The 26,257-nt window shown below is 35.3% G+C and overlaps 4 protein-coding genes across 19 annotated transcripts; 2 read left to right on the top strand and 2 right to left on the bottom strand.

The window, feature by feature from the left end:
• Nucleotides 1-960: 960 nt before the first annotated feature.
• On the top strand, nt 961-2,654 carry LOC121251795 (ervatamin-B-like). The gene is made up of 2 exons (XM_041151143.1): nt 961-1,504; nt 1,915-2,654. The coding sequence occupies exons 1-2, from the start codon at nt 1,045-1,047 to the stop codon at nt 2,505-2,507; spliced, it is 1,053 nt and encodes a 350-aa protein (XP_041007077.1). The 5' UTR covers nt 961-1,044; the 3' UTR covers nt 2,508-2,654.
• Nucleotides 2,655-3,569: 915 nt separating this feature from the next.
• LOC121251796 (pentatricopeptide repeat-containing protein At1g06270) lies at nt 3,570-7,532 on the bottom strand. 16 transcript variants are annotated; one of them, XM_041151155.1, is made up of 5 exons: nt 7,340-7,484; nt 7,101-7,247; nt 6,329-6,385; nt 5,569-5,628; nt 3,570-5,242 (listed from the first exon to the last, which is right to left on the bottom strand). In XM_041151155.1, exon 5 carries the CDS (start codon nt 5,195-5,197, stop codon nt 4,157-4,159), a length of 1,041 nt encoding a protein of 346 aa, XP_041007089.1. In that variant the 5' UTR covers nt 5,198-5,242; nt 5,569-5,628; nt 6,329-6,385; nt 7,101-7,247; nt 7,340-7,484; the 3' UTR covers nt 3,570-4,156. The 16 variants fall into 16 exon arrangements, with proteins under 16 accessions (XP_041007089.1, XP_041007082.1, XP_041007081.1 ...); XM_041151148.1 differs by having other exon boundaries at nt 5,908-7,247; XM_041151147.1 differs by adding an exon at nt 5,908-5,989 and having other exon boundaries at nt 3,570-5,628; nt 6,329-7,247.
• Nucleotides 7,533-8,050: 518 nt separating this feature from the next.
• On the bottom strand, nt 8,051-12,702 carry LOC121253418. Its single transcript, XM_041153431.1, has 4 exons — nt 12,589-12,702; nt 10,328-10,985; nt 8,319-8,468; nt 8,051-8,262 (listed from the first exon to the last, which is right to left on the bottom strand). The coding sequence occupies exons 1-4, from the start codon at nt 12,700-12,702 to the stop codon at nt 8,051-8,053; spliced, it is 1,134 nt and encodes a 377-aa protein (XP_041009365.1).
• Nucleotides 12,703-21,944: 9,242 nt separating this feature from the next.
• On the top strand, nt 21,945-24,057 carry LOC121251793 (rac-like GTP-binding protein RAC2). The gene is made up of 7 exons (XM_041151142.1): nt 21,945-22,295; nt 22,435-22,522; nt 22,794-22,903; nt 23,022-23,085; nt 23,198-23,262; nt 23,351-23,416; nt 23,662-24,057. Exons 1-7 carry the CDS (start codon nt 22,197-22,199, stop codon nt 23,761-23,763), a joined length of 594 nt encoding a protein of 197 aa, XP_041007076.1. The 5' UTR covers nt 21,945-22,196; the 3' UTR covers nt 23,764-24,057.
• The last annotated feature ends 2,200 nt before the right edge of the window (nt 24,058-26,257 follow it).

The following is a 26,257-nucleotide window of genomic DNA, read 5'->3' as shown; positions in this document are numbered from 1 at the left end:
CTAATACGCATCTAGAAGTTTATATTTTCTCATATAAAAAACACAACACTTTTAATAGGATATACGTGCCGTGCTACCTAGCATGCATGCATGCATCCTTCTTGTGTTTATGATGAGTGGTATACAATCTGTTTACCGACTGTTGAGGCCCAAAATAGACAGATCAGACCCCAAAATCGTAAAGAAACTGACAATTTGGTGGAACATGAGTTACATTGGCCAGCAGCATGAACAATCTACTCACAACCAAACCTGCAATTGATTCAAGTTTGCTTGACTTAGCCATCCCAAGCACACCATGTAAAATCTAGAAAACATGCTAGAAAGAAGAATCTTAGTAGACGAATACAGAATAGGAAATATAGAAAATGTACATACTCAAGTCATGATTAAAGAATGCAGACAAATCTTCTCCTCCTTACTCCTCACAAAATATTAGCTTTGAATGGGGCAAGCCAATGGACGTATGGAGAGGAGAGGAGAGGAGACCTAGCCTCTTATAAATAGAAAACTTATGGAGTCCTCCCATTAAGGACTCAAATTCCAATAGGGTCTAGAAAAATTCCAGAATAAGACCCTTGAACTTCCAGGCCTACATACGTAATTTACCACAATTTAAATAGGATATAATCCTATATTACTAAGGTGCAATAAACCCCAAATGATCACTCAACTTAATGGGTTAAAACAAAGTACCATTGTGAACTATATATATCTAACCCGTTTTATAAAAAACATGCAATCAAATGAAGCCCATATTAGAAATTATTCAAACACACCAAACCTACAAACAACAACCAGGATACATTTGCAGCCTTACTTGGAAACGGAACCATATATAGATGCTTGCCCAAGTCAAATACAGAAGCACCAAAGACGTGAAAAAAACATACCAAAAGACAACTGAAACACCTTAAATGGATGAGCAAGCACAGAAGGACTGCAAAACGTAGCAAATTCAAACATGGAGTTTTACTTTGTTTGAAGACTTTATTTTCAGTTATAAGCATGTTGGACATAAGTACATTTCCAAGCTAGCTCGCCATGGAGACTCCTACTTCGGCATTAAGAAGTGCGACCCTCAAACTTTTGATTTTATGGATTCTATGGATGCCATTAAGGGCATGTTCTGAGAAGTACAGGCAACCAGTACATGATGATCCAAAATCAATGAGAGAGAGGTATGAAAGCTGGGTGGAAATGCATGGCCGAAGATACAGCAGTAAACAGGAATGGGAAATGCGTTTTGGAATTTACCAATTTAACGTCCAGTTCATTGACAGCATCAATTCTCAGAATTTGTCATTCCAGCTTGTTGATAATAGATTTGCAGATATGACAAACGAGGAGTTTAGAGCTAACTACCTGGGATTTAGAGCCATGCCCTTGTGGCATCAAAAGAAAAAGACAAACTTCAGCTATGACAAAAGTATCGATTTGCCAAATAGCGTGGACTGGAGAAAGAAAGGCGCTGTTACTCCAATTAAGGATCAAGGCCAATGTGGTAGGAATTTTCTACCTTTTTCCCAGAGTAAATTAGAACGTTAAGAGCATCGTTGATGACTACTAAGAGAATTGACTGCTAAAAACATTTTTTCAAGCCTTCAAACCACTAGAATCACTTCGTGCTCTTATAAACGACTATAACACTAAGAATAACAACAGCAACAATGACAGCATCCATATATAAGAAAATAATATGACGATGACGACAATGGTGAGGATGAAATAGGCCAGTAACATCATAATGCCTGAGAGCTAGCTAAATCAGAGTTTTTGATATTTGCAGAATTACAAGTATTTGGGCGCCACTGTAATTTCTAAATGCTGGTTTAGTTTAATGTTGCCAGTCTTAAATCTTAATCCCAAAGGTTACAGGCAAGCCAACTCTAATACTACCTGCTTTTAATTCAGGTAGTTGTTGGGCATTCTCTTCAGTGGCAGCTGTGGAAGGTATCAACAAAATCAAAACAGGAAAGCTGAAATCTCTATCAGAACAAGAGCTTATGGACTGTGATTTCAACACCTGGAATCAAGGCTGCGATGGTGGATACATGGAGAAAGCATTTGCATTCATAAAAAAGAATGGTGGACTCACCACAGAAGAAAACTACCCTTACAAAGGATCACATGGCACCTGTAAGAAAGCCAAAGAAAAAAAAGGTGCAGTGAAAATAAGTGGCTATGAGAAGGTACCTGCCAATAATGAGAAAAAACTGCAAGCAGCAGTTGCTCACCAACCAGTATCTGTAGCTGTAGATGCTTCTAGTCCGGAATTTCAATTCTATTCTAAAGGTATATTTAGTGGCCACTGTGGAACTGAACTTGATCATGGAGTCGCAGCAGTTGGCTATGGAGAAGAAGGTGGTAACAAGTACTGGCTGGTGAAGAATTCATGGGGCACTGGCTGGGGTGAATCTGGTTATATAAAGTTGAGGCGTAATCTAAAAAATAAGCATGGTACTTGCGGCATTGCCATGGAGGCTAGCTACCCTCTTAAGAAATGAGCAATCTTGTTTGTTAAATTTGGCATTTTATGTATGCAGAACAACAGGAAATTAGCTTTATCAAGTTAATCTTGTGTAGCAAGTTTATGTGAACTTCAAATAAAAGATGAAATAAGCTAAAACCTTGTCACATATATACGTAACGGGGAAATGGGACTTAATCATTGTTCACAGAGCTTGTCCAAGAACAAATTTTAATCCTACTTACAGATCATAACCTGGAACAGTCAATGACTTTATCATTTCGTTATCGGAATCTTCATTTTTACCTTCTTTAGTTTTTTAATTTCCATTCATGTTGATATCTATTTTCATCGACCTTAAATTAGCCATTTCATGCAGATTATGATAACCATATGAAGTTTCTACCGCAGTAAGAGCTTTTCAATGCCATACTTACTCAGTGTCATGGAGACAGTCCAACCTTCAGCTAATGTTTAAAGGAATATGCCAACCCTTCTGCCATAGACTAGGCAAATCTCGCCATTGGTGTTGCATAAATCAATCGAGTATGTAGTCTCAATTAGGCAGGTCACAGATTGTCTGAAAAAGATGGAAAGGACTTTTGGCATTCAACTGATTAAAATGGAAAAAGTGATTTATCAGCAGCACAATGTCCAACTGAAGGTTGAACTAAGCTGGTTTCAACCTCATTGGGATGCACTAGAGAAATGAAGACACAAGGATATATTCAATTCAGAAAAATGAACTTCCGACGATTCTATGATTTTAAGGATCAGGAGTTCCAGTAGGCAGTTGGGTGGCCGCAGTTTGCCAAAGATGAAAGCTATTTAATCCAGCTTCTAAAAATTATAACCAAATTGTATAACACGAAATTTCCAGGATTAATGATATATTTTGAGAGGAAAAAGGCCCCGGACAAAGTAGCCCTGTGAAAAAATTAAAAGAACGTTGAAGGGAAGAGAAAAAAGAGAATTGGTTTAACTAATGCTGGAAGTCTGAAGACAGGATAGAAAGCAGATGGGGCGGAATTCAACAAATTAACAGCAGCCTTCCACTGTGCACTTTCGATTCTTAATTTCAGTATAAAATTTCCTAATATTTTCCATAATTGATCTGTTTTTCTATTGCCAAGTTCCAAAATGTTACATGTAATGTATATTCGAAAAACAGAGAGTTGTCCACTGTAACTGAAACAAAAAAGAGACTTGTCAACTGTAACTGCAAAGGACAATGAATTTAAGGGGGCTACTCATTCCCATAGCAGTCAATCGACCATCCAAAAAACATTTCCTATGCATAGCTATACATCGGGCTGCTTCCTAATCCGTGAATGATTTAAACTCCATTCATGTATTTCTTTCATTCTGGAATATATTTGCTCTAATGGTCTAGCTGGAGGAACAGAAACACAAGGACTCCAGTTTTGCAATGTGAAAAGTTGAGAACTCCTTCCTGTTTCATTTTTAAAAAGGAGTTGGGTGCAGTGAACTCCAACACCCTCTTGAGCATCAGTTGCAGGTATGAGCAGCAACATTTTCCATGGAAGGTAATGCAGCTGACTGCCTGACAAAATAACATTGACCCCAAAGTTCAGAAGCTAGTCGCTGTTGCGAAATTTACTAGGTCCATCCCAGATTGAGCTTTTAACTAAGTTACTAACCCACTCCCAAAGCAACTGCAACGTGCTAAGACCTTAACTCTGAGAATCTTTGCCTAACAGTACAAGCAAGCTCCCATTCCCCAATACCAGCAAGCCTCTCAACCACCTTTTGCCTGACCTTGATATGTGGTAAAAAACCTCTCTCTGCCATAACCATCGCAACCTTTCCAGCCAAAATATACTCGCTACACTCCAAACAACCCTCAACGACAACCTCATAGCTGTCAAACCCAACAGCAGTACCCTCTCTCTCCAAGAACTCAATCATCTCAACTGCTTTCCATATCTCTCTGTTTGCCCGCAATGCTACTGCTACCTTCACCACCGTTGCCTGCCTTGGCATCAATCCCATTTTCGCCACCATTTCCTTCAGCATATCTGTGGCATCGTTAGTTTTTCTGACGGTAGACATTGCACCAATCACGATGTCATAACTCTCCAAATCAGGAACACATCCGGCCCCAACCATGCCCTTCAAAACTTTAACTGCCTCCACCAATTGATCAACACGGCAGAGAGATGATATCAGATAATTACATGTGCCACAGTCAGGACGATATCCGATTGATTGCATCTCCAATAGGATGTTAGGGACACATTCAGATTGGCATCGGCGTTCCAGCCATGCTGAAGAGAGGAGGAGATGAATTTGCGGGACAGGGATGCAACCAGAGTAAAGCATTCTTTGAAGAATGGCAAGTGCAAGAGGGAGGGGTTTGGGGCTTTGGAGTGTGTACGAAAGAAGACATGCATAGGCTATCCGGGGACGAAAGCGAGGTCTAAGAGGGATAAAAGACTGCAAAATTTCATCAATGATTTGCATTCTGATGTTCCGAGGAAAAGTCGAGAGGAACGAGAATGGATTTGGATTTTTGACGGCTTCTTTTGAAGAAAGAAGGTCAGGAATCTTTTGGTACATTTTGACTTCAACTGCAGCTTTTAAAGCTTCTTCTACTGGTGGGAGTGAGGAGTATCGGTGAAGCGAAGTAAATCGGAAGAGACAATAATGAAAAAGAGGACCAGATCTGTAAAGTTTTGCTGCTCCAGTTACCATATTTGGGGTCATAGAACATCACTATCACAGTGGGGCAGCATGTGTCACAGCATGAACCTGCAGAGTTTGGTCTTTATTAATGACAAGAGCAGGAAAAATGTATGGGACGAAGACTTGGTAAATAGAAGATAAGGAAACATACATCACATGATAAAACATTATGTTAAGCTTCTTCAAAGGGAATGTTGAAGGGTATGATAGTCACACCCCACACCTAGGGGTGAACCCTTCTAACTTGAAATCCACAATAATAAGAACTTAGATACAAAAATCCTCCAATCTTAATTATCCCAACTCCTCTTCCAGAGAAAATAAACTAAACACTAATAAATATTATCCCAAAATCAAACAAAACTAGTTATGCCACATGACACTTATCACACCTTTCTCTTCTAATCTTGTCGCATGCCATCTATTCCAACTGTCACAATCATCAAAGTCATCTGAAAAATAGTGGAGATAAATGGGTAAGTTATCAACAATTCAGTAAGCAACAAACCTATACCAATGTGTAACCATGAGCTAGTTACAAAATGCTGAACAAAACAAAGTCTCAAAATAACAAAGCGATATTTCAGAAACGTATATTTATAATAATAATTTATCAAAAAAATTTATTTACAATAATAATATAGACAAAAGACCTTTGGCATAAGTATAATTGAAACAACATCTTAACAAAACGGAGGCCATGTTTACTCCTGTAGAAGGATTGTGCAAACCTCGACAGCCAACCAGGCAAAAATAGAAATTGAAATCTCCCCCTTTTAAACTCGGCGTGCCAAGTGTGCAAATAGGAAAGACCTACCAATAGAGATGTTGGTACCAGTGTAATAACAAACGCCACAATTTTACACATGTGATAAGGTTAGAACAGAAGTAGAAACAGAAAGTTATGCCATAGGGTTTTCAAATGCAATACCATAATAGAACAAAGTACTGAATAGATAAATATCATATATTCACGTAAAAGTTTTAGACATCATATTCACTTTTATGTAGTTGAGAACAGAGTACCAAAAATGCTTGTGTACCAGTCATGACAAAAATACTTCATTTTTATGTTCAGAAACAAAGAATAGTGCAAAAAATAACCAAGGTTGTTTTCAGAACAAAAATATTCAAGTTTTTCACAAAATCAACCCCAATCAGTTTTTGGCAAAGTCTAGCATAGGAGCACCGCTCCCCTGAACTACACAACTGAATTGAGCAAAATCAATCGAACCCTAAAAGAAGTCTATACAATCTATAAGTACAAAAACTAAATAACCTAACACCTCTAAAATAAATGAGACAAAACATTTAAATAACTCCTTGACAATAACCCAATGATTCCCATTATTCTAACCCGATCACTCGCAACTTCAAGCCATAACTTCCAAGACTGGTCGGAACCACCATAATTACACATATGTCCATTCAAATATTTCTTAAACACCCAGTACCTCCGAGTCGACCCATTTAATCAAATCTAACCACATCTCATCAAATACAGTTATACCACAGATTCCATTTCTGAACATTTTGACAAATTGCATAGATACTCTGCACAGCCCTCTATTAATTATCATCCCGACCTAATTGACAACCGATGCAAAGAAGCCTATTTTTATCTTCTAGCCGACACTTTGAACCTCCAAGCTTATTCTAGATATTTACCCCAACTCCCCAAAGCAAGGTTATAAAGTCACCGAAACACCACAATCGTACCATCATCATCGCGCCCAATTTTCTGCCTGCCCAAGACGTGCACAACCAAATTCTCTTGAAGCTAACACTCGAAACCAAACTCCAAGAAGTCAGCCCATAAACCGCCCGAAGTGACCACCATAACCTAATGCATCTAAATTACTTACCACAACCCGAGACATAACTAAATTACCAATTTCCACCTTGACCTTAACATCCAATAAACCTCAACTTGCCGACTGGTCAAGCGCCATAACAGCAATTCTCCAACTAACAATCCAGCTTACATCAAGAGACGGACTGCATGGTGGCGGTTGAACCCGGCGTGTCGTGCGACGTACTCCAAGTAGGCTATTGCGGAGGCTGCAGCAGACTGAAGAGGGAGAAGCTATCATTGAGATGGACAGCAAATAAACGGGGAGAGAGAGAGAGAAGAAGAACAGAGAGAGGTGGAAGGGAACTTACCGGCGTGATGAAGCTGCAACCGGAGGCTGCAAGGGACTGCGGCGTCAGAGATAGTCAACGGAAAACTCAGAGAGGAGAAAGAGAGAGAGAGAGACGAATTTGAGAGAGAGGAACCAAGAACAGAAATAGGCTTCGGCTGCAGTGGAGGCGGCGCGGTGCAGCGTACGGACGGAACAGAGGCGGACGGCGTGGGTGGCGCAGCGGAGAATCACAGAGGATTTTTTTTTTTTGGGGGGGGGGGGGGGGGGGGTTGGTTGGTTGGGGAAGAAGAAATTTTTAAATTTTTCGACGTCGTTTTGATGTTTTTTCCTGGTTGGGCTCATAACAGATCTCGGGCCTAGGAATCCGGCTGGGCGGCTACAGTATCGGGCTATGACAATAATATTTATTAAGAGAAGTAATACTATTATGCTGTCTAGCTCTTATTATCGGGCGGGACCGTATTTCAAGCTTCTTTTTTTTTTTCTTTTTTTTTTTCAAAATATTTTTTAAATATATTTTAAACATTTTAAAAAAACACATAAATTCATTAGTAGTTAGTTTTTTTTTTTTTAATCAAGAATACCTCATCTCATTATAAACTCAAATCAGTATAACTTTTATCATCTACAATATACTGTAAAACTTCCTGTGGTGCTTCCTCTATAGCAGAGGAAAGACATTTTTGCAAGATTATGTGAAACTATATTTCCTATGTATAAAACCCAAGGACTAATGTAATATTCCTTGTGCTAGTAGCCTCTTTGTATTCTCAATCAGTTGACCATGTTCAGATTCATCCAACTCCTCCGAGAGCACTACCTCTATCACTCCTTTTGCATCCCCTTCCAACATGACAGTCCAGAAACCCATCTCTAAGCAAAGCTCAATAGACCTTTGCAAGGCAAGACACTCAGCAATAAGGAGAAACCACATGGTCTTTCCTAGAGCAAATAGCAGCCAGAACATCTCCATTACAGTCTGTGACTATAACATATACCCATGCCAGTTCTCTTGTTCTTCAAGTCGACAACTGCATCAAAGTTAAGCTTGTGTATATTCCCCATAGGCCTTTGCCATCTTCTTTCCCTCCTCACTTCACACCTCAATTGCCTTCCTTCCAACTTTGCATTAGCCTCCTGGTACTCTTCTAAACTTTACATTAGTTTTTTAAACATTAGAAACATAGACTAGCGGTCAAATTCAGTAAACAAACCCATTGAACAAGCAAGCATTTTTCATTAGACAAACCGAAAGAGAACAATATCTCTCGAAGGACCACTAAAATATGACAACAGCACAAAAAATATGGTGCTGGTTACAAAAGCTAAAATGAATAGAGTCCTGCAGGTGATTTTGCTAGCACAAAGGAAAAGAAAAAGGAAAAGAAAAAGAGTATTTTAAATATAAAACGAAAGCATGTATCAATCTCTAAAAATAAGATATCTCAACATAATAACATTGCACTTCAAAGGCTATATCACCTTTTTATAGGGAGGAGGTATTTTCGGGCACTCCAAATACTATTTTAATTGTTGGTACGTGTTCTATATTATGTAATGCAATAAGACTATATCACCTAATTCTTATATGATTGAAGGATGGTAGCATGCATTAGATTGTCAATGATTATAAAGGGATATGATTGGTCATTTTATTGATTGGGATTTCGTTTATCGATTTTTATTTTTGTTTTCATCACATTAGGAAAGCATGTATGTCGGGTCAAATTCGTGTCAATTCGAATTGATCCGAATTCAATTATACCCAATTTTATATAATTCTATTAATATATGTTTGTTTCGCATGCAGATCATAACATGGGAATGTGAAAAAAAAAATAATAACAACTTTGATAAACTTAGATCTGATCGATCGACAAAGGTTCGGACTCTGGAGTCGAATTAAGTTAATTCCTCCTTCGATATAGCTCGAATGCATCGACTGATGAGTTCAAGAAATCATCAAATAACAAAGTGCATCATGCACGCACACGTACTGATCATTATTCAATTATTGCCTTCAATCGGTCCGGAACCAAAAAACAATCGTGGCATATGATGATCTGATCTATCGTCTTGCCATTGATGGGCGGGGCTAATTAAATTGACCTACAATATCATGACAATTAAGCAAACTAATTAGGGGTACTTTCTTAATAAATGGGATCTCAGTATGTTCAAAGGGTGAGAAAACAAGAGAAAAAATTATATTATTAAATTAATTGATACAAGCCGATGTGGAGACATGCACATTCTTCAAATCTCTAATAAATAAAAGTTTAAAATTAAGGGTTTGTTCGGGAACATAATTATTCCCAGATATTTTTAGACTACTTCACTATTATTTACGAATTATTCACTATTATTTTTATACTTTTCACAGTTCATTTGAGCTGATACACAAACACCACAAACACCACAACTTTTGTAAATTCAAGACTTTAACTAATTATTAGATCAGAGGGATTACTTCTATAAATTGATCAAGGCAAATGAAATTTAATCAACAGTCTAGCAAAAAATTAACAAATAAAATTAAAAACCAGTCACTTCATAACCATACAGTCGCGTACAAAGTCGTCCTAATTTCACAATCACTTAATAACAAAATAATACAACTGAATAACCAGATATCATATTGTTCCAATATGTCACAAACAATGTCATAGAAAAAGAAATTAAAAAAAAAAAAAAAATTGGTTTTGATTGCCTGATCAATACCCAAACATCAAACTATATAAAAAATTTGGTGACATTACTACTTAACCTTGCATGCATTTTAATTTTTCTGGTAAGATAGTGTATCATCAGATGTTGATCAGCCGGACATTGAATCTTGAATTGATCATGAAATATATTATTGTAAATTAAACGGGGTAGTGATCAGGAGGTCATACTAGAAAGTAGAAACCATCCAATTTGTATATAATATAGATTAAAGAAATTTGTATATATATATATATATATATATATATAGATATATAGATTAAAGAAATAGAGAAATTACCTGGAACATAGTATTGTTGGTTAATTAGTCCATCGATCGAGTTCTGCTGCATTAATGGAACACCACGGCCACCATGATTTTCTTGATTTGCTCTATCTTCATAATTTAAAGCTGTATAAGAATACGGATTAGAATGATCAACGATGCCGTTCTGATCATTATCATGAATGCAACTCAACGAGTTTCCCATAATTCCACCAATATTCAGTCCCTTATTATTTATGCCATTACTCCCAGCACTCCATCCAATATTCAATACCGGTGCCGCTTTGTACCCTGTAGTACCCCATTGCCTTGATAATTGCATCATTTGATTTTGGTTTTGCCTTTTGCACAGCTTAAGCTCATCATAAACCTTTCTATACTCTCCATAAGAACCCAAGATCGGATCTTTCTGCCTACACGAAGCTTCCCATATCAAGGAATCCACCGCTATTTTCCTGTCTTTCTCACTCAGACTTTTCATAATCTTTGTCACGTTGCTGACGCCGAAAACCTTGTGAACGGCTTGAAATTCTCTGCTTCTATCCGCTGTAAAATAGGGTGCCAATACGCATTCCTCGGTGCACTTCTTTCTTTGATGCTTGCATGCAGCGCATGCAGGATGCGTCGTCCCCGCGCTGCCTTCAATATTTTCCCCTTGCATCTGATCGATGACCTAAAAACACAAAAGAAAGAAAGAAAGAAAGAATGAATTCAGCAATAGCAGATCATGATTCTGTATTTTTCTCAAAGCAGAAAACTTTATCAAGAAAAAGTAACAGCGATCAGAAATTAGAAAACCTTTTAAGTTTTGATGCGCATGAAAAAGGAATTGATGTTTGTATAAATAATTTGAAAACAAGGTGCAGTGAAAGAGAGAGTCTGGGTATACAGGACGTGCATGAAAAGATGGTTATGTAAAAAGAATGGAGTCTTGGGAATGGTTGAAGAGGGTTTAGGTAGTTCATTGGAAGAATAAGATCGACTTGTAAATACCGCTTTTAAGATACCAGATTGAATACGTAAACTTAGGGGAACGAAATCAATAATCCAATTTTTTATTTTGAAAAGATCTACCAAAGATCATCTGAAGACTCCCGTATAATATTAAGTTGTATTATCGATTAAATGAACTTGAACTCATTGCCAAAAATAGAACAAAGATATAAGATAACAAGGAGATAAAATCAAAAGAGGTTGATTAATTCAAATATATGAAAGTGACGTAAAATCACTGGGACTTAACTATTTCAAAGAAGGATAAATACTTTTTATTTAAAAATGAAATCTATGCGAATCTAGGCACTTCGCTACACTTTATTCGAATCCCCATTCTCCAAATTTCTATAGGAACGGCACACTACAAGAAATTTTATTTTTAGGGACGAAATTCGTTAGGGACATATTAAATTTCATCTTAAAAGTATTTATTGATTTTCGTCTAAAAAACTGTCTGAATTTCTAAATTCGTTCGAATGAGATAGTTTGAGACGAATAAAATCGTCTAAAAAATGCACAACTTTTCGTACGGGACAAAATAGATTCGAACATAGAATTAATGTCTGTTCGAATAATAATCTTGGCGAGAAATTAATTTATTTTTTCCTAAAAAAGTTCATAACCTTTCGAACTTATATTTACTTGTTCGAACGGAGGAGATTTGGTGGGAAAATGTATTGGCATGGTTGTTGGACCGTTCGAAAAAACAAATACAGTTCAAACTTATTCGAACACCATATTTATTCATTCAAGCGATTAATTTGGTTGGAAATTATATTTTAGTTGTTTATCATCGTTAATTTGTGTATATATTTTTTCCATTAATTTGTTATCATTTTCAAAATATAAAAAATTTGTATATATTATATAATATTATTTATGGTGAGTTAAAATATTTATAAATTTATAAATTAATTTTATGTAATTAATTTCAAAATTTTATAGTGATTTCTTTTATGTTAAATTTATATAAATATAACTTCAAAGATAGTGTTATTTTTTATATTATCATGAATGGTAAATAAAATGAAAAAAATAAACAAGGTAGCAAACACGAAAATTAAAACCATACATTAACATCCCAAATATATAATGTTTTATACAACATAAAAAAGTAAAATAATAACTAAAACGATCTACTTGCTAGGTAGATCAAAATCCTCTTGTAACGTTTTAACCTGTCCATCGAGATCCCTAAGTTTCTTCATGATGGGCTCAATGAACTTTACAAATAGAGTTTGTACCTAATCCAAAGTAGCTATAGCAGGTTGTTCCTTAACACTAGCAGTACTACTAGAAGTTGGATCGGTCGGCGTGCCACTGGGTTGTTCTGGTGCAGTCTTCTGCAAGTGCCCATTGCTCTTGCTGAATATGATCTTGTTAAGGGGCCCCATTTGTGGCGACCTCTACTAAATTGTAGACACTGTAACCTTCGATCAAAATAGGAGATTAGATATGAGTAGTGCAAATGGTAGACTACCTCCACTGGAATAGCGTGACTCCGATCGAATGCTGAGGAAGAAATACAATGCCAGATCAATTGGGTCCCCCCGTGTTATCCACAACAAAAATCTGGCTCTATCGATCTCGAAATCAATCTTGTATTTTTTCGGATCAATATTATATCCAACAATCAAATTAAGCAATCTAAAAAATGCATTACAGTCGCCCTGTCGGATTACCTTGCTCCCATCATATGGAGGAGCCTAAGGGTCTCGCACAAGCTGATGGACCTAATTATCTGTCAAACCATCATCAAATAGCTCTACATTCGGTGCTGGTAATGAGGATGCGGCCGGTGTGTCCGAATCAGATGGTGCAACCACTACAAGATATGAGCCAACCACGTGCGGAAGATCAAGGAACTCTGCAATGATGCGGGGTGAGAAAGTAATACTCACTCCCCAACAAGTTTGAACTTAATCTTGGTCGACAAGAGGATCGATTAACAGTTGAAGAACTGATGTCGAATGCCTTTCGGAAGTACAAAGGTTAATGTCATGCACACTATAAGAAGTTCAGTATTACAACAGAGGCGCGCCAAAATCCATTCCAAGCAATACCACCCAATGAATGAGAGAAGGTTTGTGATATATTTGAAGATCCTGCTTATCAGGTAATTTCGCTGCTATGTTTTTTTAATAGTATCTGATAGATGTATTAAACATATAAACATAATTTTTTTTTAGCAACGAAGTACTGTGAACCAAGCAAATAGATCAAAATTAACGATACATCATATGCGGGTTCTCAATCTTTTCATCGTTTGTCTAAAAAAAATAAGTTATTCTCGTCCCCGTTAAATATTAACATATACTATATTTTTTTTTATTTAAGTTCTAATATAGATTTTCCTTCTACAGGAAGAAGAAAGTACTGCTCATTATGATCTGACTCAATTGTATGCTAAAACACATAAAAATTATGATGGAGTTTGTTTAAATTATGTATGTTTAAATTTCTTTAATTCCATTGTCTAATTATATTTTTTTTACTTATGCTAACTTTAATGTTTTTATTTTTGTAGGATAAGATGATTTCTCTTAATGAAACTGTTGTGGATCCATGATGATGTTTTTGTTTTCTCAAGTTCTTGGATCACGTTCTGGATATTTGAGGGGCCTAGGATGTTACTTGAAACCATCATCATCTTCTTCTTGAGCCAGATCGAATAACGACAAGATTAAGGAATTGGAGGAAGCACACTTGAGATTGAACGATTGAGGTCAAAGGAAAATGAGTTGCTGACCCGATTAGATCAAGCAGCGGATTTAGAGGCGAGATTAGAAGAGATGTTGTAGTTGAATAACCAAAAATTGTTTAAATAGTTCCAGTCAGTGATGTCTCAAAACTCTATGCCACCACCACAATCTTAAAATTTACTTTTTCTTTAATTGCATTTATATTATGATATTCCAAAACATTTGAACAATTGATGTTTAAATTACATTTTGTGTAATATTAGTATAATATTTTTAATTAAATTTTTATTTGTATGATTAATACCGTTTGAATGGTAAATAACCAGTTCGAATGGTAAATTACCATTTATAAATCATTCAAACAAAAACAGAACCATTCGAGCAAAAACTAACCCATTCAAACGACAATCGAGAAATACAGTCCGTACGGCCGTTCAAACAATAAAATATTTATTCGAACAAAATTATTATGCAAAACCTATTCGAACAGACAGAATTTTCGAAAATAAAATGTTTGTTTGAACAGACATAATTTATGTTCGAACAAAAGTTATTTGATAAATTTATTTATTCGAACGCATAAAATCTATTCGAATACTCGGTTCGTTCAAATAGGATCAAATATGATTATTAGTTTGAATCAAAATTTCATAGTGTTCGAATAGACTTGTCGGTTTGAACTGAAATATTTCCATTCGAACGGATTTTTGAGACAAAATTGGCTCGTCTAAAAAACAAAGTCTCGCTCGAACAGTTTCAACTGGTTCCGCCTAATTTCATTCCTAAAAATGATATGTTTCCAAAAACCTTTTGAGGCGGTCTTTTCGAGATAAAATAGAGACAAGATTTTTCTTCTCCAAAACATTTTGGGACAAAATTTGGGTTTTCTGAGACAAGATTTTTTGTCTAAAAAAACCCAATCTCTTGTAGTGGCACACATTTTTTAATATAGCAGATTTCATCTTCAAATAATCCATAGACGTAGCCTTTTATGCCGAACTTAAGTTTATATGTCTCTATCTTTTTATTTACATTTTATATTCTTCATTTATTATTTATTTTATGGAAGAGCATCTGATAGTGATAATAGCTAGGTTATTTATTTAGGATTTTAAAATTTAATATTATATTAAGAGAAAAGATATTTGCAACTGTGAATTGTGTAACTGCTGCGTAATCATTTTGAAAAAAGTGAATAAAATATGGGATCCACATGAAAAAAAAAATTAATTTTTTAATATTAAACCCTACTCTTTTTTAAACCGATTACGCGGCGTTCACATACTTCACGGTTGTATTTATAATTACTCTTATATTAATTAATAATTTATCATATAAAACAAAGTTATTTTATATAATTATATATAAAAATTATATATAATATAAAGAATCATATAAAAAATATTTTATACAATATAATATATATATATATATATATGAACCGGTCCGGTCAGATATTAGAAAAAAGAAAATCAGAATAAGATCGATTTTGACGTATTTTAAGAAAAATGAAATTGGTACCAAGTTTTTTTTTTCACCCATAGATTCGACTGTATTGTTGAGTCTCTATCATGTCAGAAAATTATATCAACAATTGACATAATGTCTGAAGAATCTTATTAAAATTAGGTTATTTATATTATATTTGGTATTTTATTCTTTAGAGTACGTAGTTATTTTGGTGTTTACCAAAGTCAAGTACGATTTGATTTTCAAAGTCAAAATAGGATTAGATGATCAAAGGATTAACTCACCCAGGGATTTGTAGCTAAAAGTCCAATGGGCTTGACCTTGTCCACTGATTTGGTAGCTGGGCATGATTGTGTAAAAAGCCTTAATTCTGCATCCGGCCCAAGCTGTGTCGGAAAGCTACGCCTGTGTAGATAATTTGCATGGGTGTTGTAACTTGGGATGGCCTGGCAATTTACGAGGGTGGGCCCGCGACCATGATCAGTGGGTCCTAACCACCACGTGCAGGGATGACAATAAATACTACCAGCGTTAAAATTAACATACATGCACATGTACACCACACACAATATACGGATTTGTTTTGACCATCTAAATGTGTTTGAATCAAAACGAGTTGATCCGATACTATATAATTAATAAATGGGTTAATTACAATTCAATTTGTGAAACGCATAATCAACCCGTGAAACGTGAATCAAACTGTATAACATGAATAAATTCTATTTTTAGATTTTATATTTTTAAATTTTATATTAGTATTTGATTACGTTATATCTCAAACTATTAAATTTTTTTTTCTTATATGTAATTTTATTTTGTAAAAATATTAATTTTCTTATATATTATTAATTTTGATATTGATAATAAAATATTTTATCATAAATCTAGTTGTAATTATGGATTATTTATATATGTATCATTGTACTATATATGAAATTATATCTATTGGGTTAACAAATAAATATATGGTCAACTCAACCCATTTCTATTAAACGGGTTGAAATGAGTTAAATAGGTTGTGTCCAGATTAATCCAATAAAAATAATTTACTAAACGAATTGTGTCGTGTCATCTGTTAATTAACCTGGTCAGATTAGAATTTTAGGATCTAATCTGTTTATTTAAATGAATCGGATTCTAGTTGATCTATATACTCTAATATTTATGATTTGATATTATACGAAAATGATTCGCAATCACAAATTGCCATCCCTAATTACACGGATGGCCTTGTTTGGCTACCTCCACACAGTGGTCATTGTGAGTGGCCACCCAGAAACCACTAGTAGCCATACATGCATTTTTTTTCAATCTTTTATAATTTTAGAAATTATTTTATTATAAATTTGATCTTACTTTAAATAATTTTGATTTATTTTTTAAGAAATTAAGGTTAAAATTAACATGCCAGCTTGTGATTAGGCCACGTGTTTTTGGTTGATGGTTACGGACGAAAACATTAATGGAGTCATATTTCTAAATAACTCAAACTATATCGTAATATTTGCCTTAAGAAGTGTTATAGTTATAGAGATATTTTATAAAAATAAATCTATAAATTAATATAATTTTATATGATATATTAAAATTTATTTTATAATAAAAATAACTTTACATTTTAACACGTACTATATTAAATTACATCAGTTTGTAAATTTATTTTTATAAGATTTTTTTATGACTAAAACATCTCTTTTTTCTTGTTTAGTGTTTTCAATTATAAATAGTCTAGTAAAATTGGAAAAATACCTGTTTACCTCTGTTGCTTTAGATTTGAACCACTGATTTTTCATTTATCATATCAGACTAGATGAGACATGTTAAATTAGCGAAGCAAATCATAAGTCCATTTTGCTTACGAGCTATCCAAAGAGTGACATGTATACATTTACTTGAATTTTGTACACTTTTCAATTAAAAAATACTCGAACGATTTGTGTACTTATAAAAATTTATTAAATGTGTCTTTTTTTTTTTTCCACCATGCACTTGTTAATTATATTAGCAAGAGAATTTGATCAATTATTCATAATATCAATAGCATTTATTCCTTAAAAAAGTATAAGTCCAATTAATATAATTGGTTTTTTAATAACTAAATTTAAACTTAATTAATTACTACAAGAAAAATGAATATTTGTGACGAAAATAGATTCATTTTAGTAGGAAATAATTACTTTTGTAAGAAATAGTTAGTCACAAATAAACAGTTTTCTTATATTTCTTGAATTTAAGTTACATAATTATTTTTTGAAATAAGCAATAGTACTACATAAAACATGCTTGTGTTTTTAACTCTAATGCTTAATCATAACTACATAGTAAAACAACTATTTTTTAAATCTGATTCATAACTATATCATGTCCTTATAAATTAATTCCTTATCTTCATCTTTTCAAGAGGGTGATTTTTTTTTTTTTTTTTTTTTAAGAAGAAAGGCTATGGTGCACCTAATTTTATTAATTTTCCTTATTTTGAATGGAGGAATACCATTTCTCTTCTCGTTCGTACACTCGTTTGAAACGAAAATCTACCTGCCTTAATTCGAACAGTAGAATTTTATCATTCGACCATTAATCTGAGACAAAATAAAATTGTCCCAAACAAAAAAAGTGTTTGAATGTCATTTGAACGGTTTTCTCCATTTTCGTCCAAAAAAATCTTTCAAGACAATGATATTGGAACGATTTTGTGATTTTTTTTTTCCTTTTTCCGAAAACTACTCTGGGACAAAATAGTATCTTTTGGGATGAAAGCATTGGTTTTAAAAGACACAAACTGTTGTAGTGACTTTAACGAGATGAACTCTATACTCAACGATCAAGACTTTATCACCAAACACACTCATAAACAAACTTTTGAAAACCGAACTAGAGAAAAAAGGTGGGAGTGTGTTCATACCTTGAAGGCCCAATCCGAGACTCCCAAGACTAAGGCAATGCTTGGGTAATGAGATGAGATGATAATTCAGTGAATAGTAGTAACATAATTTTAGTTAAGATGTTCTATTGGAAAATGAGATTGAGATAACGTTGAATAAAAATATTATAAAATGAAAATGTTGTTTAAATATAATTTTTAATATTAATTTTGTTTTGAAATTTGAAAAAGTAATATTGTTTTGTTTGGAAGTTTGATAAAGTTATAATGATTAGGAAATGATTAGATGAAAAATTTGAACATTTAAAATTTAAAAGTGTTTTATATTTGAATAATATTTGAGAAGTAAATTATGAAAAATCTTGATATGAGATGCGATCATCTCAATATAGTCTAAGTAGCTAACGATGGTGGGGAGTTCTTAGTATGGTGAAGAATTAAGTGTTTATGTGGTTAAGCTCTAGAGAATGGGAGAGAGAGAGAGAGATTGATGGAAATTATCTAGTGAGAGGGCGAGCAAGATAGAGCTTAAGAGAGTAAGAGCTAGAGAGGAAAATAAAAGCAAGAGAGTAAAGCTCTAGGGTTTTCCTTGCATGACTTATGATTGCGAATTATTTTGGAATCCATCCTCATGTACATGTGCATGGTGGATTGAGGGAGCTGATGACATGAAATGATAAACTAATGGTGCTGCTGTCTGAGTGGGACGCCCATCCAAGGGGATGCAAAGCCACTTTTCCACTTTTTGAGGTTGGTCCTTTATGGTCTACTTTCCCCTTAATGTGTGACACTTGTCCAAAAGTTTTTTAAGCTTTCCTAGGGGTGGTTTGATGTTGACTATGTGGGAGATTATTTCTACGACCGATTACTGTTCATGTTGATGTGAATGATGACATGACCATGGTGATGTGGCATATAGACCTGATGAGTTGGCAGCTTCCCATTGGTTCATGTGGATGCCACATGTCAAGCATTTAAGTGATGTGTTTTAAACTTTTAAGAAAGTAAATCCTAGTCATTTCTTCAAAAGGTTCTAAGGACGCCATGTGGCACTCTAAGCTTTGCCATGTAAGTGACACATAGCTGCCACATGGCACCATGGTTTTTTAGAGTCCTAAATATGTAAATTGATTCTTCCTCCAATCATAAAATTTCTCAATTGGAAGTTATGAAATTTTCTATTTTAAGTGGTCACTAAGCAGTGTAATTCTCTAAGATTTTCTCTACGGGTCTTTCGAGTTGTACTATCACGACTTGGTCTTGGCTCTTTGGGATCCAAGACCAAAGTTGCCAATGCACCACAATGGATTTAAGATTTCTTGATACGATTTTTTATTTAAGTATATCGTTGTACCAGAAATTTATAGATTGGTGTTGGTTTTGGAGATTATTGTTGGTTTTATGTGACTTCTTAGTATATTTGTGTTCTTGTTCTGATTTTGTGCTTTTCTTTTAGAAATAATCTGTTGGTAGACAAAGTGGCCTAATGATGATTGTGTCAATTCGCCCGCTTGATAAATGAATGCGGATGGTTAGGAATGAGAGCACAGATGGGGATGCAGGGTCGATTTAGTCACCTTGCCTAGATCGGGATGGGTAGCTACTCACCCATATAGCCCCGGTCGGTAGCACCCCTAGTTTCAATGGCTCGGCAACAAATGAATTCTAGAACAGACATGGCATGTTAACACGAAAGAAGGGGGGATTGGGTTAATTAGGCTTGTGCCATGTACATATGTCCACGGCACCAATCCTTCGGCAACGCACTGCTTTCATTGTCATATCAAAAAGTGGGAGATAATATTTTCCTCGTACAACAATCGTGATGAGTATCAACCCTCCATGGCAGACCTTTTTAATTGCCAATTTACATCGGGGCTGGTTGGAATTATTCAACAAAAATGTTACGGACACAGTGTTTCCGTAGCAGGAATACTTACCCCAATAATTAAAAGGAAAGTGTTAGTTTTTGCTTTTATATTTGACAAAGTAGTCATGTGCGAGGTATTCCAATTTTCTTAGTCACTTGGCGTGGAAGCTTCGATCGACTGATCATCCAAACGCACTAAATTAGCCATTTAAGTCAGAAGATGAATAATTACATTCATTCATTTGACAAGAAATTTAAGGGCGAATATATACTGGAGGTCGTTGTGCACGTACGTCATAAGCACGTGTGACAATCCGTAGGTTTTAATCCTCATTCACTTTTTATAAAATTTTTCATATCATATCATCTCATTTAATTATTATAATTTTTTTAAATTCTTACATAAAATAAAATAAAAAATTCAAAGCTTTTAAATCTCAAAATAAAAAAAAAATATTATTAACTTTTAATTTTTATCATAATTTCTCTAATCACTTCTCTAAATACAACGATGGCTTAACTGCAGTCTAACGAGATACAAAACATTTATATTAGTTCAGATGGGCCCATGCATCATTATACGAGACCCAAGTGTTCCAGCACCTTAATTTGCGTGCAAAAACTATGTCCTCGAAGCCAGCATAAAGCATAGTGCTTTTGCATTCCCATACCTATGACGTGCATATGCAATCGCAACAGCAACCGTTACTAAACTGGAGATGTTCCGATTAGCAATACTGGTGTACCAGGCCTATATATTTCAATTTGTCCTTGTACAAGTCTCGCTCATTTAAAAAAACAAAAATTGATTAAATTTTAAATTTACATAAAAAAATTATTTTTTAATAATAAATTTCACACAAAATTTATACAATTTAGAACTGTATTTAATATTACTTATTATAAAAATTAAAATACATTTATATATTAAGTCTCGTTTGGTTACGCCGATCAGATGAGATATTTTGTTAAAGTTGAATAAAATATTATTATAATATTATTTTTATTTTAAAATTTTAAAAAAATTAAATTATTTATTATATTTTATATATAAGTGAAAAAATTATAATAATTATATGAGATGAGATGAGATGAGATATTTTAATTTTGTGTAACCAATTGAATCCTAAAAGTTTAACTTTAATAAAAAAAAATGCAAGTTGGTCCTCAACTAACAACCAATCTTGAGAAAGACCATAACTAATTATAAATTCTCCCTTAATTATGGTGACACCCACGTAAAGTAAAGCTCATCTTTGAGGTATGATATTTTCACTTGGGAATGTATAGCTTTTCCATACAATCAAAGTTATTATTATCTATGGTCAAATTCTACCGCTTGCGTCTTTTTAGGTTTGAACAATATACTGCAGTATAAAAGGTTTTAACAGTACTAGTCTTTAAAAGTAGAAAAAAATAAAAAAAAATAAAAAAGATTAACAAATGAGGCGAATGTTAATGTCATTTTATAAGACAGGATTACGATTTCATGTCTCATACTCAAAACCTACTTCATACTCATATTTTCTCAATATTCATCATTCAATCTCTGCCTTGTACAATACTTAACCAACTAACACCAGCATCCCACCACCCAATTACCATGATCTATTGTTGGTCTTGGGGCTTTCCCGCTCTGGCCTTCCCCTTAAAGGAACAGAAAGCCATTGGCAATCATGGTATAAAGATAAAAGAGGCACAACAAAAGTGGTTGAGGCCAGGGCTTCTCAGCTTATTAAATGCCACTCCTCCCCCCTCCTTTTCTATTCAAAATTCGAACTCACACCACATTTCCCAACACCCTCCTACCACCTTGATGCTTTCTAGCAGCTCTTGCTCTTAAGAAATAGAGAAAGAAATCTCAAGGGTTTGTACTAATGGAAGCAGTAAGGAATACAGAGATCAGGAAGAAGCTCATCATCTGCTAGGAGTCTGAAGAAAAGGAAAGCTGAGAGTTGGAAAATGAACACGGCAAGATTCATCAAGTGTGTCACAGTTGGTGATGGAGCTGTCGGAAAGACTTGCATGCTTATTTCTTATACAAGCAATACCTTCCCCACAGTATGATGATAGATATTAATGTTTCCCTTGATTATACATGCACGTTCATTCATATTTAACAGAAATTATATATTAAAAGGATAATTTACGGTCTGTTAATTATATATTAATGATGTTTTCTTTGTTGAAAATCTTGTAGGATTATGTGCCTACTGTGTTCGACAACTTCAGTGCTAATGTGGTGGTTGATGGCAGCACAGTTAACCTTGGACTATGGGATACTGCGGGTAAGAAATATTTGCATGCATCTTCAGGGTCAGCTAATTAAGATCGACCATTGAGATGGATGAAAATTATGACCTGTGATGCAATCTTAGAATGACTAGATATTAACCAAAGGGTGCTCTCAATCATTAGTTTTATTAGTTTAAGGTGCCAATTGCGAGTTGAAAAAGGCAGCTATAATTCAGGGCGGGTGTAAAGTGCAATTTCCCTGACATAATTATTTGTGATTCTCCATATATATAGTTAATGTTCGTTCATGTTGGGTGAACACAGGGCAGGAGGATTACAACAGGTTGAGGCCACTGAGTTATAGGGGTGCAGATGTTTTCTTGTTGGCCTTCTCACTCATCAGCAGAGCCAGCTACGAAAATATCTCCAAGAAGGTTTTTCATCAATATATATATATATATATATATATATATTTCTTAATTTCTCCATTTCATTTATGGCTTGCATTCTCGAGATATTTTTTCTAAAATATCGATATATATTGGCTCCCAGTGGATTCCTGAGCTGAGGCATTACGCCCCTACTGTGCCAATAGTGCTTGTCGGAACCAAACGTGGTATGGAATTTTTCTATATATTATTACATTGAACACACACATACACACACACACACACACACATATATATACTTAAATCCAATGGTTTAAGTTTGGATGTGATTTCTGGCAGATCTTCGGGATCACAAGCAGTATTTGATTGATCATCCTGGGGCTACGCCTATCACAACTGCTCAGGCAAGTCTTTTGTTTTGTTTTATTTCTGGTCTCTGTTTGCTTTGGTTAATGAAGTTATTTAATGGAGAGAATATTGAATGCTGGACAGGGTGAAGAGCTGAAGAGGGCAATTGGTGCTGCTGTTTACATAGAGTGCAGCTCCAAGACTCACCAGGTTTGCTCATTTGATTTTCTAACAGGCGAGAAACTAGTGTTTGGTACTCCGTGTCGCCACAACAATTCAGTTATCAATTTTACAGGGGATTTTTACTCCGTGGACAATTAATGGTTATTGGGACGACCTAATTAGTATTCTTATAGCGATACTCTTCGCCTTATTAGCAGTTAGAAGTCATAACTCTCATACTTGTTTCAACAGAGATTATCTAATTTTGTCTTTTGCTGCATGTGATGCATCAGAATGTTAAGGCTGTGTTTGATGCTGCAATCAAGGTGGTTTTGCAGCCCCCTAAACCGAAGAAAAGCCGGCGACGGAAGCAAAGCCCATGCACATTACTCTAAATCCAATTCATGTTATAATTCCCCTTTTGTAACAGCCAGGGGGACGCATGTCTCAGTCCTCTTCTGCTGTGTATTCCAGTCTTTCAAACCTATCATGTTGTTCAGTTCCTTTCTATCTTTTTATCTACTATGCACTATGCTTCATTTGCATTTCATATATAGGAAAATATATGATTTTACAAATGTAAACTTTGGAATGTAAGATACGGCCTCTTTTGTACTTGTGTCTGAAATCATCGAAAGACCCTGACATCCTTGGATTGGTGTCCAAGATCCTACATAGTGAACAACAACATTGTTTCGACTATACTCACGTAAAACTAGTAATTAAAGGAATGAAAAGGTTGAGACTATATAATAGCTAATTACAGAGATTTTCCCTTCATGTGTTTAATTCCTATGTCCGATGTACGTTACGAAAATGCTGGCTTTCTCTATCCATATTCAATTAATAATCAAGAATGAGTACTCTTCTGTTCTTTATTGGTGGATTTGGCCATTATTTACCAAATTAAGCACGAATTCCTTGCGCCATTTTGGATTCCACTCATTCAAGCAAAATTTCATAGTCTTGCGAAGTACTCGGAATTAATATACATGCATTACAAGAATATAAAGAAAAAGCATTTACATTGTAATACCCGAAGGTTAGGGAGTTAGTTTCCTGTCTCTTAAAAATCACAATTCAACAATCCCAAAATGTACTCTAAACGACAAACAAAACTACTCTATAGCACGTAAGACTCATTTATTTCAAATTTGACTTTCCTTCATAACTAAGCTCCAAGTGAGCAAGAAGCGACTCGCGGCTAGTAAGGTCTGCGTCATTCGAGAAGTATTCCAACAAAGCCCACCGGCAGATAATGCTGTAGGCATTCGGGTGCAGTTGGGAAAGGGCCAAGCCGGGTTGGTTCAGAAGGTCACAAAAGGATGAGGGAATGGCTGTCTCAAGCCGCATGAAAACATGGAAGGATACAGGACCACCTTGGTGGAATGACCCTCTGCATCGACAGTGCCTTCGTTAGGGCCAGGAACATCGAAGGAAACAAACTCTGGTACTTAGTATGTTAGGGCTAAGGAGGCTGTAGTCGAGTGCCATCCGCTACCGAAAAACAATGACCCAGTATCAGCGGTGCCCCCGTTGGAAACATTGGGTTGAACAGATTTTTCAGAGGCCATCACTACCAGAACACGAAGTAGCAAAGAAGACTGGTTGAAGAGAAAAAAAAAAAAAAATCAAGGGAACTAGAATATTGTTACATTCACAACATAGTGGGTGGAAACCAAGTCCCACTCCCACGTCTTATAAAAAGAAAGTGACGGTTAGACTCTCATGTATTGTGGCAATAAGGATACTCGTCGTTTCGGATTTGGAGAATATGGTTTATGAAGCGACGCAAACAGCCACCTGACACTCCTTGGTTGAAAAGATGCTATGAAAAGGTGAGCTCATGACATCATGGAAGATAGAAACGCCGTCAGAAATGCCAACCCGCAGAAGCCTCCTGGACCTCAGAAAACCTAACTAAGGTTCTCGACCTTTGTAGGAAGGCCATATCGAATCATGATAAATTCCTACCATACTTGTCCAGTGAGAATTAGCGGGGTAACTGTAAGGAGATTTTTCCCTCAAGGCCCAAGAAGCCCAATTAAGCCCAGCCTGGAGCAGAAAGCCATTAGCTAGGCCCACTAGAAGGCTCCTCTGTACATGACCTGTAGGAAGGATGGTACTGCAGAGGACGAGACTCATCGATCTGAGGACCACTCGAGTAGTGTCCAGTCCTCGAGTGCCTGCCCGCACAATAGGCATGATATACGGAGAACTGTTGATATACTAACATAGAAGGCATGAACGAACCAGAGGGAAGGCAGATTGGGAGGAGAAAGTTGGAGAAGCAAGCGGCATTAACGGTTCCGCCACCTGGACAAAATGCCACATTAATGACGTTATCACAGAACCACACCGCATTTAAAGTATTTGACAAAAAGAACAGTAACCGGATACACGGACTTCAGGAAAGCAGGCACCGATCTGCTCCACAAACTAGTAGTATAATTAGCAGATCCTAGGTACGAGAATACTCTCTTTGGTCCGTAGACTCTCTTACTTATTTGCTACAGTCCAAGAATACTTATTAACTTTGGCTTCAGAGATTACCTGACCCCAAGGCTGCCCTCTCAAATTGCAGTCTTTTCTATCTTGTGTAGGGCCTATTTTTTAAAACCTGAGTTATTGGAGCTTGTCCCAAAGGTGTGCAAAACACGACGTTAACAGTCATAATTACTAATTACGTGTTGATATATATTAGTCAAGTATCATGTGAATGGGGAACAATTATTTAAAATAATAAAAATAAATAATTGGCCTCACTTTCGAATTATTTCGATAAAATCTAAACATCTCAAAAACTGATTGATTCAAGTTTTTATTAACAAAGTTGCGATCGCAGTGAACAAGAAAAGCAGGATTAATAACATGGAAGTACCCTACCGA

This window comes from Juglans microcarpa x Juglans regia, chromosome 2S, assembly GCF_004785595.1.
Source record: "Juglans microcarpa x Juglans regia isolate MS1-56 chromosome 2S, Jm3101_v1.0, whole genome shotgun sequence".
Taxonomy (NCBI): Eukaryota; Viridiplantae; Streptophyta; class Magnoliopsida; order Fagales; family Juglandaceae; genus Juglans; species Juglans microcarpa x Juglans regia.
Note: the sequence above shows the minus strand (reverse complement) of the source record. Positions and strands in the feature narration are given on the sequence as shown.

Bases quoted from the DNA above. Each gene is read 5' to 3' on its own strand.
- LOC121251793 (XM_041151142.1), top strand. From the start codon at position 22,197: ATGAACACGGCAAGATTCATCAAGTGTGTCACAGTTGGTGATGGAGCT. The intron at 22,904-23,021 runs GTTTTTCATCAA...ATTGGCTCCCAG, and splicing joins ACGAAAATATCTCCAAGAAG to TGGATTCCTGAGCTGAGGCA. The intron at 23,263-23,350 runs GCAAGTCTTTTG...AATGCTGGACAG, and splicing joins CGCCTATCACAACTGCTCAG to GGTGAAGAGCTGAAGAGGGC.
- LOC121251795 (XM_041151143.1), top strand. From the start codon at position 1,045: ATGGAGACTCCTACTTCGGCATTAAGAAGTGCGACCCTCAAACTTTTG. The intron at 1,505-1,914 runs GTAGGAATTTTC...CTTTTAATTCAG, and splicing joins TAAGGATCAAGGCCAATGTG to GTAGTTGTTGGGCATTCTCT.
- LOC121253418 (XM_041153431.1), bottom strand. From the start codon at position 12,702: ATGGGGCCCCTTAACAAGATCATATTCAGCAAGAGCAATGGGCACTTG. The intron at 10,986-12,588 runs GTTAAGGAACAA...TTGTGTTTTTAG, and splicing joins CTTCTAGTAGTACTGCTAGT to GTCATCGATCAGATGCAAGG. The intron at 8,263-8,318 runs GTATATGTTATA...TATTTGCTCTAG, and splicing joins GAACAAGAGAACTGGCATGG to GAAAGACCATGTGGTTTCTC.
- LOC121251796 (XM_041151159.1), bottom strand. From the start codon at position 5,197: ATGACCCCAAATATGGTAACTGGAGCAGCAAAACTTTACAGATCTGGT.